Source organism: Pristiophorus japonicus, chromosome 3 (assembly GCF_044704955.1).
Source record: "Pristiophorus japonicus isolate sPriJap1 chromosome 3, sPriJap1.hap1, whole genome shotgun sequence".
Lineage (NCBI taxonomy): Eukaryota > Metazoa > Chordata > Chondrichthyes > Pristiophoridae > Pristiophorus > Pristiophorus japonicus.
The window spans coordinates 83115872-83129688 of record NC_091979.1 but is presented as its reverse complement, the minus strand read 5'-3'; the positions used below and the strand labels follow the sequence as shown (position 1 = coordinate 83129688).

Below are 13817 nucleotides of genomic sequence, written 5' to 3'. Positions count from 1 at the left end.
GCCATGAACTCATTGAATGGTGGTGCAGGCTCGAAGGGCCGAATGGCCTACTCCTGCACCTATTTTCTATGTTTCTATGAAGCCCACAGCAAGGCTAATTTACGAGGCAGATGAACCACAAGAGGGGTCTGCAAGGCAGGTTGATGCTTGGGACAAAGCAATGGACGCTGAAGTTCAGCGGGTTCATGTGGCAAACATCCACAGCTCATATACAAAAACGCCACCTATGATGAAAGTCCTATAAAACGGCATTCCGGTACACATGGAGCTCGACACAGGAGCCAGCCAGTCACTGATGAGTGTCCAACAATTCGAGAAACTATGGCCATTCAGAGCCAGTCGACCCAAACTAGAACACATTGACACGCAATTACGGACGTACACCAAAGAGATCATCCCAGTGCTAGGCAGTGCAATGTTGGTGGTCACACATAATGGATCAGAGAACCGGCTGCCACTCTGGATTGTCCCGGGAAATGGTCCCACGCTTTTGGGGAGGAGCTGGCTAGCCGAGATGAACTGGAAATGGGGGGGATGTGCATGACATTTCAACTGTGGAGCGAAGTTCATGCTCACAGGTCCTACAGAAATTTGAGTCACTATTTCAACCTGGTGTCGGGACTTTCAAAGGTACCAAAATAGTGATACGCATCACCCCAGACGCCAGACCAGTGCACCACAAAGCCAGAGCTGTGCCATATGTGATGCGGGAGAAAACTGAGAGTGAGTTGGACAGGTTGCTAAGAGAGGGCATAATTTCACCCATTGAATTCAGCGACTAGACAAGCCCCATCGTCCCTGTCCTAAAAATGGATGGCTCGATCAGGATCTGTGGCGACTGCAAGGCCACTATCAACCGAGTGTCACTACAAGACCAATACCTGCTTCCAAGAGTGGAGGATCTTTTTGCCATGCTGGCAGGTGGCAAACTGTTCACCAAGTTGGACCTCACTTCAGCCTACATGACCCAGGAACTGGCCGAAGAATCCGAGCTACTGACCACCATCACCACGCACAAGGGGCTGTTTGCCTATAACAGGTGTCCGTTTGGCATTTGATCAGCGGCCGCTATCTTTCAAAGGAACATGGAAAGCCTGCTCAAATCCATCCCCTGAACAATCGTATTTCAGGACGACATCCTTATCACGGGTCGAGACACCGAGGAACACCTCCACAACCCGGAGGGAGTGCTACGCCGACTGGACCGGGTAGACCTGCAACTAAAGAAGTCCAAGTGTGTGTTTTTGGCCCCAGAGGTCGAGTTTTTGGGCAGGACGGTTGCCGCAGACGGGATCCGGCCGACCGAATCCAAAACGGAGGCGATTCGTCGTGCGCCCAGGCCCGGCAACACGTTGGAGTTGCGTTCATTTCTGGGACTCTTGAACTATTTCGGGAACTTTCTGCCGAACTTAAGCACATTGTTGGAGCCGCTACACGTGCTCCTGCGTAAGGGTTGCGATTGGTTTTTGGGGGACTGTCAGTAACGGGCTTTCAATCGGGCGCGGAACCTGCTTTGTTCTAATAAGCTGTTGACCCTGTACAACCCCTGTAAGAAATTGGTTTTGACATGTGATGCATCATCCTATGGGGTTGGGTGCGTGTTGCAGCAGAGTAATGATGAGGGCCAACTCCAACCTGTGCCTTATGCCTCCAGGTCGTTCTCCCAAACAGAAAGGGGATATGGGATGGTTGAAAAGGAAGCACTCGCATGTGTCTACGGGGTGAAAAAGATGCACCAGTACCTTTTTGGCAGAAGGTTCGAGTTAGAAACGGACCACAAGCCATTAACATCCCTGTTGTCAGACAGCAAAGCTGTCAATGCCAATGCGTCAGCTCACATACAGCGATGGGCTCTCACACTGGCTGCGTATGACTACACCATACGGCACTGGCCAGGCACCGAAAATTGCGCTGACGCGCTCAGCAGGATTCCACTGGCCACCACTGAGGGGGCAGCGGAGTAAAGTGCTGAGATGGTCATGGCTGTTGATGTCTTTGACAGCGCAGGCTCCCCCATCACAGCCCGCCAGATCAAAATCTACACCAACAGATATCCCTCCTATCCTTGATTAAGAAATGTGTCCTGACTGGGGATTGGGCACCCGCACACGGAGCATGCGCCAAGGAAGTCAGACCGTTTCACAGACGGATGGATGAGCTCGCCATCCAAGCCGACTGCCTACTATGGGGCAGCCGGGTAGTCATGCCCCAGAAGGGAAGGGAAGCATTCATCAGGGAACGCCACAAGACGTTAGGGGGGGGGGTGATGTCATGTATGTAACCTTCATGTAACAACGCTGCATACTGTATACACCTAAGAAATGCACACCTTGACCACAGGGGGTGAACTTGTGGGAGACACTCCTCACCTGGTCATCCAGGTATATAAAGGGTGGTCCCACGTAGGGTCATCACCTCTTGTGAATAAAGGTTTGGGTCTCAGAGTGACCTTGTCTGCAGAATGTGCCTCATGTGAATTTATAGTAGTGCGTAAGGACACTACAATGATGATTGCTAAACAAACATTATGTATTTTAATTTTGTGGAGTGTCAATTTTTTCCATTATAATAAAAATTACAATTTTTAAGAAACTTAAAAAATATATATATTTATTTTAAAGTTTGTTCATGATTATTTCAGGTTCTACCTTTTCCCCATGTGAGAGTCTCAATCTTTGTTTTGCTCTCGGTAACATCTTTAAAATGTTCGGATTAAAGCAGCTTCTCATTTTCTGGTTCCCTGTTTGTGAGAATTCTGCAAAGTGATTGGTTGCTTAGACAGCTCGTTGATGTCACAGCAGCAGCACACTAGGGAATTCCGACTACAGAGCGCTGAAATCATTTGAACGTCGAAAAAGACAAACTTCTCGGCACAGAGATCGCCTTTGTTTCGCCACTGACTGCAAATTCTGGGCCAACAAGTTTAAGTAACTGCAAACATGTAAAATGTCAAGTTTGGCAAGTCTGGGACTTCTTTATGAAAACCCCAGTTAAGGTATCAGCTGCTAAGACTCCGTTTTTTAAGTCAACTGGTTTGCTTTTTAAAAAATAGTTAAATGCCAAAGAGTAAATTATTTTACATCAATATAAATGACTGCATAGTACATCCTCAAAATCTCATCCGCAGTACTTTGATCTATCTAGAGCAAAACTTTTCATCCCAATTTTAACTTGGGGCGTGAGTGTGGCTTGTGGGTGCCAGACCGGACAAGAAGCCCACCATTACGGTGCCGATGTGAGGCTCAGGCCATTTTCCTCCCGAGCCCCATCATCATGTTGGAGGAACTATTCCTGCCTGAACCTGGTGGGAATCATTACCAGGCCAGCGGGAAGGAGTAGAATTTCGCATAAAAGTATGCTCCCAAAGGAACCCGAGGGAACGGTCCCCAGTAGTAAGCTGAGTGGTCAGAGGGGATCACAATCGGGAGAAAAGCTTTGGGCAGGGGAGGCTTCCAGCCTCATTACAATATTTGAATTGAGGTACCGCCCTCTGGGAGCGAGTTGGCGGCCTGCCCCCCTTCCGTTAAACCTGGATGTGGGCGGGTTGGAGGTGGGATCAGGTCGAGATTCACATTTTTAACAGTTTACCTGCCCCCACACTCCAAACTCACCCATTTTTGATGGGAAAATTCCAGCCTTTGTGGATGTCAAAAACTACCATCCACAGATTTTTAATCATTGCAAACCATCACCAGAAGTAAGTGGATTCTTTGACATAATTGAAGCTAATTTTAACACTGTTTACATACTGAGGTCCGGATCATCTGAATCCCAGATATAATCAACGGCTTTGATATCCTCCTCGTTCTCAATGTAGTCTGTGTATCGTTCAGATGACATACTGTATCGCCGAATTCGTACACTATCTGGCAAAAGCATGATAGGAGGATTCCCTGAAATTGAACAGGAGAAATTATTAAGCGTTCTGTCATAACATCATCACTGTGACCCTTTCAACAGCATCTTGTCTGCAGATGTGGGTGTGCAGGGTGCCGGTGTTAGGGCAAGAAGCACCCCTTAGGAAAGCTGACCTGTCTGCCATCCTTCCATACATCTTTCTCTTCTTTCAAACACATTCAGCCTGATTGGTGCCAGTAAAGGGAGCTGAGGGAAAATAAATCATTAAGAACATCTGGCACAAATCTAAGTGCCAGCAGGATAAAACAAATCAAGATGAAACAAAACAAAATACAATCTTTGAAATCTGTATTTGAAGGTCAACTCCTGACATCTCTGGACATCAGGGGGCCGAAATTAACCCTGTCTGAAACGGGGCACTCCCACCCTATTTCGTGTGTATTTACCACCGCGGTCGGTGAGGTCACCTCGAGTGAAATTCTGCTCTTTGGTTTTTTTCCACTCGAATTGGGAAGTCACTCTTAATGGGGGCGGATACACGGTGGTGGCAACGTCTGAGGGGGGTATGTTGGGGGTGATGCAGAGTGGCCGCCATGATGATGTCATCATGGCGCTGTGTCACCATGGCTCTCCCCTTCACTTAAAAGGGAGAGACTTTGCGATTTTAAAACTTCGGCCAACTGGGCCACTAGGGAGGGTTTCCTCGGGGGCATAATTGTTGGGCTGACTTCGCAGTTGGCCGACAAAAACAAACATGGCGGCAGCTGGTCCTCCCCTTTAAGGGGAGCAGCACCGCCATTGCAGAAGGTCTCAGCCTCACTGGACCGCCAGAGAAAAGCTGTTTTGGCATCATCGGGAGGGCTGAAGATTTTCATGATGGAATTTCGCCGTCGGGGGAGTAGATCAGCAGTGTGCACTGTGATGACGCACTTAAGATGGATCGGCAGCAGCGGAGTGGTAGGGGGGTGGGGAACGGGTCACTGCCAGTGTGGTGTATGAAGCACACAAATCACTGACTCCACACGGTCTGGTGTAAGTCTAACTGCTGTGACCTTCGTCCTTTATTGTTCAGCTCCAGAGTCCCTCCCAGGTGTAGTGGTCATCCTTATATAGCCCTTGTTACAGGTACTACCGGGGTTTCTCACCGCAGCGCCCTCTGTGGTGTGGCATAGTACTTACAATACATTTAAGGTACTGGGACGATACACACATCATTACATAACATCACCTTCCCCCCCTCCACCTGGACGCAGGACAACGATACACACATCATTACATAACATCACACTTGTCCAACGGAAGGCAGGTGGGCATAGACGGTGCGTTAGTATGGTACATATTATCTGGTACATTAACTGGTTATTGACTGGTAGCGGAACCTTGATTTCCTTGTTAGCCATCATCATTGTGCTTCATCCATTATTTTACACAAATACAGTGGCCATTCAGCATAAAAAAAGTAATTCTTATTATAAATTCACTATCTCACATTAACATAGCTCATTTTAGACTCGCTCTGCCAAACAGAAGTCCTTTGTGGGGACCACCTCTTTGTAAGGCCCTTTTAAGACTCCCGGATGCATTTCCTCTTTAAGGCGCCATCTTTGATGCAGGAGGATTCCACGAGGCTTCTCTTTGGGCGCCGCCATCTTTGATGCTCTGCAGCTCCAACACAAGGCCGCCGCCATCTTCTTCTCCGCCGCTCCGAATGCCCTCCGCCGCCGCAGCCTCTGCTCCCCTCCTCTGCCACCTGACTTACCGCCTCTCCTGCGGCCGTCGTGGCCTCTCCAACGGCCGCACTTGCCGCCTCCCCCACGGCTGCCATGGCCGCCCGACGCTACCAGCTCCTCGGCGGGGCCCGCCCAACGGCCTCTTCCTCTGCGGGGCTCTTCCGAACCGCCAGCCCCTGGATCCCTCAGCACCCCGCCCGCAACGCCTTGCCGGCTCACCCCCCCCCCCCACTAGGCCCCTCTGTGCAGGGCTGCTTGCCTGTGGGGGCTGAGGCTGCAGGGTCTCTGTGAGGTCCGGGCCTGGGGCTTGCCTGTGGGGGCTGAGGCTGCAGGATCTCTGTGTGAGATCTGGGCCTGGGGCTTGCCTGTGGGGATTAAGGCTGCAGGGTCTCTGTGTGAGGTCCAGGGCTGGGACTTGCCTGTGGGTGGATTGAGGCTGCAGGGTCTCTGTGTGAGATCTGGGCCTGGGACTTGCCTGTGGGGATTAAGGCTGCAGGGTCTCTCTGGGGACCCGGGGCATGGCAGCACCCCGGGGAGCAGCAGCCTGTGGAGGAATGAAGTCTTCCCAGCTCCCACGGACCTTCCCCATCCACCTCCGGCCGAGGAGCGTCGGCCCATCGCCTGCAACGACCCACAAAGGTAAAGCGTGCGTCTCGTCCGCGTGTGATACCTGCACCATCGCTCTGCCAAGAACAGGTATCAGTTCCTTGGTGTAGGTACGCAGCTTCACCGTGACCGGGACCAGCTTGGGTCGTGCAGCTGGGTTAATCCACAGTTTATCAAAAGTTCTCCGACTCATCAACGACGGACCCGAGCCCGTGTCCACTTCCATACTCGCTGGGACTCCGTTGATTCTTACTTCCCTTATCACTGGGGGCGAATCGTCGGTACACGTATACAGTCCAAGCACCTCATCTTCTTCTACCTGCTCCTCGCTGAACAGTGGATCATCCCCCATCTCCTCAGCCACATGCTGAGTCTGATTTTTTTTACACATACGCTGAAGGTGGCCTTTAACGTGGCAGGTATTGCACTTGTACTCCGCAAACCTGCACCGGTGAGCTCCATGGCTTCCTCCACAACACCAGCATGGTGCTGCTTGATTGGCCCCCCTCAGCGGACTCTGAGCTCCAGGATCCCGAGGTCCGTGCTCTCTGCCCCGGGCAGAGCCACGTTCTGTAGTTTTGTCCGTGGTGGGCGCTATCCTGTGGACAGTGCCTGCCGGGTTCGAGACTGTGTGGATCATTTGCTTGGTGCTGCAAGTCGAGGTCATATGTGCCCGGCTGATGGCGATGGCCTTTGTCAGAGTGATTGTGGGTTCTGTGGCCAGCAGCTTGTGAAGGAGGCCCTCGTGGCCAATCCCCATAACGAAAACGTCCCGCAAAGCCTCGTCAAGGTGTGCCCCAAAATCACACGGCGCCGCGAGTCTCCTGAGGTCTGCAGCATATTTGGTGACATCCTGGCCCTCAGGTCTGCAGTGATGGTAAAATTTGTATCTGGCCGTGAGGATGCTCTCCTTCGGTTTCAGCTGGTCACGAATGAGTTCAGTCAGCTCCTCGTATGACTTGTCCCTGGCGCTCCCGGGTGCCAGCAAATCCCTGACGAGACAGTAAACCTCATCTCCACAACTGGAGAGCAATATCGCCTTACGCTTCTCTCTCATTGCGTATGTGTCCTCCGTCAGGTCATTTGCTGTGAAGTAGTACTCGAGCCTTTCCGTAAAGGCCTCCCAATCATTGCCCACGGAAAAATCCTTTAGCGAGCCCAGAGTAGCCATGGTTGCGTGGAGTTCGTCCGCTTCCTCATTGCCAATGTGGTGTATGTAGCACACAAATCACTGACTCCACACGGTCTGGTGTAAGTCTAACTGCTATGACCTTTGTCCTTTATTGTTCAGCTCCAGAGTCCCTCCCAGTTGTCGTGGTCATCCTTATATAGCCCTTGTTACAGGTACTACCGGGGTTTCCCACCGCAGCGCCCTCTGTGGTGTGGCATAGTACTTACAATACATTTAAGGTACTGGGACGATACACACATCATTACATAACATCCGGGATAACACAGGAGCGGAATTTTGATCATGGCGGCAATTACACAAAAAGTCGGCGGCCATTGAACTCCGCAGCGTGGCCGCCGTTTCCGGTGTTAAGAAGCCTTAAAGAAAGGGGCACTTATGGCCCCCAGGTTTCCTGTTTGGAGTTCAGCACAGTTGTCAGCCGGAAAGTGGAGTCGGGCTTTTCACACCACATTTTAAGCACTGAAATTAAGCTCCTGCCTGCTTTGGATGAGAACTATCAATGACCACTGCAGAGCCAAACGCAAATCTGAGTGAGGCAGAAACAAGACACAGCCGAATTTTACAGCCCATTATAATTGTGCCCACTTTCAGGCACAGAAGGGATGCAAAGGATACCAAAATAGCCACCTTATCTCTCACAGTCATTCATTCCTCCTACAATCCTCAAGCTCCTGCAACCCTAATCATTATTTCTTACTTTATCTTGTCATCTCTTTTCAACCTTGGTGTTGTTCTGCATTATGATCCTGGCTATTCTTCTTGGTTTCTCAGGGTTTAAAAAAAAATCTATTGTGTTATTGTTTTGATTAATAAGAAAGTTAAGACCTACGTGGTGAATTACTGATGATTCTGAATTCTATAACCTTTTTTCTACTTCGGAGTTAGTCTTTAACTGGATGTTTATTCACAGTCACATTATATGGCAAATACCCTGTGATCAGGAATCTCCTTAACCAATGAGATTTAAGGATTGTGAAATAAACAGCAGAAAGAATGAGAAGGAAGGCGAATTAAAACCCTGAATTCTTGGTCGGCGGCGTAGTTAAGGACTATGCTGCTGAAATCCGAATAAAACCCGCACTTACCTCATGCGAACCCTCCTTAGAAAAGTTGCTTATGACAGATACCAAGGGCTAAATACTGCAGAATTTCTCGAGGAGTATAGAAAGTCCAGGGGTGAAATTAAAAGGGATATTAGGAAAGCAAAGAGAGAGCATGAAATATATGAAAAATCAAGAAAAATCCAAAGATGTTTTATAAATATATTAAGAGCAAGAGGATAACCAAAGAAAGGGTAGGCCTATTAGAGACCATGAGGGTAATCTGTGTGTGGAGGCAGAAGATGTGGGTATGGTTCTTAATGAATATTTTGTATCTGTTTTCACAAAAGAGAGGGGCGATGCAGACACTGCTATTGAGGAGGAGTGTGAAATATTAGATAAAATAAACAGTGAGAGAGGAGGTATTAAGGGGTTCAGCAGCTTTGAAAGTGGATAAATCCCCAGGCCCAGATGAAAAGTATCCCAGGGCTGTTAAGCGAAGCAAAAGACAAACAGCAGAGGCTTTGACGATCATTTTCCAATCCTGTCTGGCTTCAGGTGTGGTGCCAGAGGACTGGAGGACTGCTAATGTGGTACCTTTGTTTAAGAAGAAAGGGCTATACCGAGTAATTACAGGCCAGTCAGCCTAACCTCAGTAGTGGGAAAATTATTGGACAAAATCCTGGAGACAGGATAAATCTACATTTAGAAAGACACAGATTAATCAAGGGCAGTCAGCATGGATTTGTTAAGGGAAGGTCGTGTTTGATTGAATTTTTTGAGGAGGTAACCAGGAGGGTCGATGAGGGCAGTGCAAATGATGTAGTGTATATGGATTTTAGCAAAGCTTTTGATAAAGTCCCACATGGCAGACTGGTCATGAAAGTTAAAGCTCCTGGGATCCAGGGCAAAGCGGAAAATTGGCTGCAAAATTGGCTCAGAGGCAGGAAGCAATGGGTAATGGTTGATGGGTGTTTTTGTGACTGGAAGGATGTTTCCAATGGAGTTCCGCAGTGCACAGTACCATGTCCCTTGCTTTTTGTGGTATACATCAATGATCGTGACTTGAATATAGGGGGTATGATTAAGAAATTTGCAGATGATATAAAAATAGATTGTGTGGTTGATAATGAAGAAGAAAGCTGCAGACTACAGGAAGATATCAATCAACTGGTCAGGTGGGCAGAACAATGGCAAATGGAATTTAATCTGGAGAAGTGTGAGGTAATGCATTTAAGGAGGGCTAACAAGGAAAGGGAATACCACATTAAATGGTAGGACACTGAGAAGTGTAGAGGAACAAAGGGACCTGAAGGTAGCAGGCCAGGTAGATAAGGTGGTTAAGAAAGCATACGGAATGCTTGCCTTTATTAGCCGAGGCATAGAATATATAAAACACTGGTTAGGCCACAGCTGGAGTACTGCGTGCAATTCTGGTCATCGCATTATAGGAAGGACTTGATTGCACTAGAGAGGATACAGAGGAGATTTATGAGGATGTTGCCAGGAGTGGAGAATCTTAGCTATGAGGACAGATTGGATAGGCTGAGTTTGTTTTCCTTGGAACAAAGAAGGCTGAGGGGAGACTTCATTGAGGTGTATAAAAGTATGAGGGGCATAGATATAGTGGATAGAAAGGGCCTACTTCCCTTAGCAGAGGGGTCAACAACCAGGGCGCATACATTTGAAGTAATTGGTCGAAGGTTTAGAGGGGATTTGAGGGGAAATTTCTTCACACAGAGGGTTGTGGGGGTCTGGAACTCAGTGCCTGAAAGGGTGGTAGAGGCAGAAATCCTCACCACATTTAAAAAGTACTTGGATGTGCACTTGAAGTGCCGTAACCTGCAAGGTTATGGACCTAGAGCTGGAAGTGGAATTAGGCTGGATAGTCTCTTGTTGGCCGACACGGACACGATGGGCCGAAACTGCTATGATTTTATGAACTCCCATGCTCTTAATTGAAATATTGCCATGGGATCTTTTGCGTCCACTTAATAAAGCAGACAGGGCATTGGTTTAACGTCTCATCCGAAAGACCGCACCTCTGACAGTGCAGCACTCCCTCAGTACTGCCCTGGAGTGTCAGTCTAGATTTCTGTGCTCAAGTCTCCGGAGTGGAACTTGAACCCACAACCTTCTGACCCAGAGGTGAGAATGCTACAAACTGAACCACAGCTGACACTATCTGAATAGAAGTTGGGAAATAATTAAACTAAAGCAAAGACGGTGACATAAAAGATCACGTTTTTAAACTTGACAAATTAAAATCTCTTTCAAAGTTTGTACCGCTCAGACATAAACCTGTAGCATAAACCTAGCTCAATATTCATTCTCATAGACGGTCCCTCGTAAATACAATTTCATATCCCCCGCTCCCCTATTGCCGTGTAACAGGCTCCTGCGCCTGTTTGTACCAGATGAAAATATTTTTAGGGTAATTAATTCACAGTAGGTGGGGAATTAGCTCAACTTTGCATCAGCACGTTCATCTTTATGAGGAGGTGAAACATGCAGTGAAGCCTATGTGCAGTCGGAACTTGACAGATTGCAAGTTCGGGATTTAGCGCATGCACTTGAATTTAGCCCCAATGTCAAATCAGGTACAGAAAGAAAAATAAAGAGGGGGAAAAAAAGATCGTATTGAGAGAGAGAAAAATAAGTCAAAAAAGAAAAGTAAGAATTTTGTTTTAAAGCTTAGCCTTTTTAAAATCTCCTAAAACAATTCCCAATCTGAAGGAATGAGACTCCACACATATAATAGTTACATTTTGGTGCCAGGGAGGTTGATTAGCAGTCATTAAGACTTATCACATTGTTAAACAGGTACTTAAGCTTGTTAGCCTAAATATCTGCGGCGAGTTTAGTACGTATCTACTGCATAAATACAGCAACTTCATGTCATTCAATATGTGTCAATAGTGGGGCAGATCTGATTAATGTTGCAATTGTTCTTTAATTGATCTGGTAGTAAGCAAGAATATAAAATGAATACTTAAAGAATGCAGTTACCAGTTGCAGCACACTGAGTGCTGTGCTCCTCCACAACAGATCGAAATCCCTCAGCACAGAAACACTCATAGCTTCCTTTGCTATTTTTGCAAATGTGAGGACAGGTGCCGAAGATCTCACATTCATTGACATCTGAATAATAACAAAATGTAGTGAGAACATGTTTAAATGCAGAGATTAAATTTGACGCAACCTGTGTGATCAAACACTGAAAGGATAAGGTATACAATTTATCCTCCTTCTCATGCCTCATTTTAAAAACTGACTCAAGTCTTCTCTCAATCAACTCTTCTCTAGTGACAACAACTTTAGTTCTGTAAGACTGTCTTAAAAATCTAGAGTGTTATTTTAAAATCATTCTGATCACTATTTGACACTGAACTGAGCTTCCAACCTCATATCCTCTCCATCATAAAGACCACCTAACAACAGCTCATCCAAATCTCTGCTGCCCATATCCTATCACACATCAAGTGCCATTCACTCATAACCCCTGTGCTACAGTGGCTACTGGTCCAACAGCATCTCAAATTTAGCATTCTAATCCTTGTTTAAATCCTTTCATGACCTCAGCCCTCCCTATTTATGTAACCTTCTCCAGCTCTACAACCCGTCGAGAATTCTGCGTTCCTTCAATTCTGGCACAGTGTGCATCCCCCACTCTCTTTGCCCAAGCATTGAGGACTATGCCTTCTGGCATCTCGTCCCTACACTCTGGAATTCCCACCTTAAACCTCTCTGGCTATCCGTCTCCCTCTACTCCTATAAGACCTCAATTAAAATCAATCGCTTTGACCCAAGCTTTTATTCACCCCTCCGAATATCTAATTCTCTGGCCCAGGTCAACTTTTATACTGATTCCCCTTCTGTGAACAATTTTGGGATTTTTTCTACATTAAAGGTGTTATATATGTACACGTTGCTGTTATTGTTGCCTGTGAAGTTGGGATAGGCAGGACTCCATATGTGTACTCAAATATACCCTGAATTATGTTTTCTGGCCTCTCGCTGCTGGCATGATTTTCAATGATTCAATACCTCAAGAAAATCAAAATATGAACAGAGGAACAGCTTGTTTTAACTTTCAAAGCTCAACCATTTTGGCAGGTCTTTGCACCATCCAGTGCCTATCTTCCAGGTTTGAGACCATCTATCTCTTCCAGGTAACTCCTGAAATTTATCAATAAGCTGGTAAAATATATAACACTTAGATTAGGGATTTACCATCACAGGCATTTACATCGTCCTCCCTTGCTTTGTACCCAGGCCTACAAAAGCAGATGAAACCTCCATTCTTCAGATCTGTACAATTGTGCTCACAGAGGTTTTCTGCACAAGATCGTTCTGTATCATGGTCTGAGGAAAGAGCAGGATACTTTTATTTAATAATCGTAAAATGCATTTATCTCTCATTATAACTTACTTCCACACATCAGCCTGTGACAAAATATGTATTAGCTTTGTTAGAAAGAACAAGCAAGAAGATTTGGTTTAAATCTAATTCTGGATCCCCCCCCCCCCCCCCCCGCAGTGGCCTGACTAAGATGAATAAGCCTCACCTGTTGCAAACTGAGCACAATAGGGCGGTTTCATTTTACCCAACTAGTGCTAATCACGATTAGTATTAAATAGGAGTTAGTGTACAGATAACTCTACAGGGTCCTATAGTATATCACAGAACTGTCATTGTAACTCAGACAACTGTTATACTACAGCTACTACTCCTAGACTCAAATTATATTGTAGCTGCTGCTTGCTGGATCGTAGCACTGAGCTCAGCCAGGGAAGAGCTTGTGTCTGCATGCTCATATGCACATGCTATCCAGCTATTTTTTTATGTTTTAAGAACACAGTTGAGGGCACTCACACTAGCTTCCAACCCACCACAAAGTGTGAAGTTACTCATGTGGCTTTGCACTCATCATCATCATAGGCAGTCCCTCGAATTGAGGATGACTTGCTTCCACGTCAAAAAGTTCACAGGTGTTTCAATGAAGGACCTAAAATTCAAGGTCCTGAATTAAATCTTGAAGGGTGGAAGATGCCTGTGAGCAGATTTTTTTTAACGTGTGGTGACCGTTGCACACCAGCCACCACACGGGCTTGACAGAGCGAGGTCTTGATCCAGTAGCAAGGATTAACCAAGACTGGAGACCCGCTCTGCTGCATGGACCCAGTGCGCACACATATCGCAATGTGGGCTGGCCCTTGCTACCCCTGGGCCCTCGCCTCTTTTGGGCCCCAAACTCATGCCTCTCCTGAGCCCCGATCACGTCCCTCTACAATCTCCCGCTGCTCCTTCGCCGCTCCTGCTGTATCTGCCCACGCTCCAATCACCGACCTGGGTCTTTGCGATGTTCCTTTTCACTGCTGTTGCTCTCC

At 47.2% G+C, this 13817-nt stretch overlaps 1 protein-coding gene across 1 annotated transcript in view; it reads right to left on the bottom strand.

The window, feature by feature from the left end:
- Positions 1 to 13817, bottom strand: part of lrp2a (low density lipoprotein receptor-related protein 2a) — a 522167-nt gene that overhangs the window by 57853 nt on the left and 450497 nt on the right. The window contains exons 65-67 of the mRNA XM_070873618.1: positions 12660 to 12791; positions 11436 to 11567; positions 3750 to 3893 (exon numbers count right to left, since the gene is read on the bottom strand). Of these exons, the coding sequence (XP_070729719.1) occupies positions 3750 to 3893; positions 11436 to 11567; positions 12660 to 12791 (408 nt within the window). The remainder of the gene's footprint in view (positions 1 to 3749; positions 3894 to 11435; positions 11568 to 12659; positions 12792 to 13817) is intronic.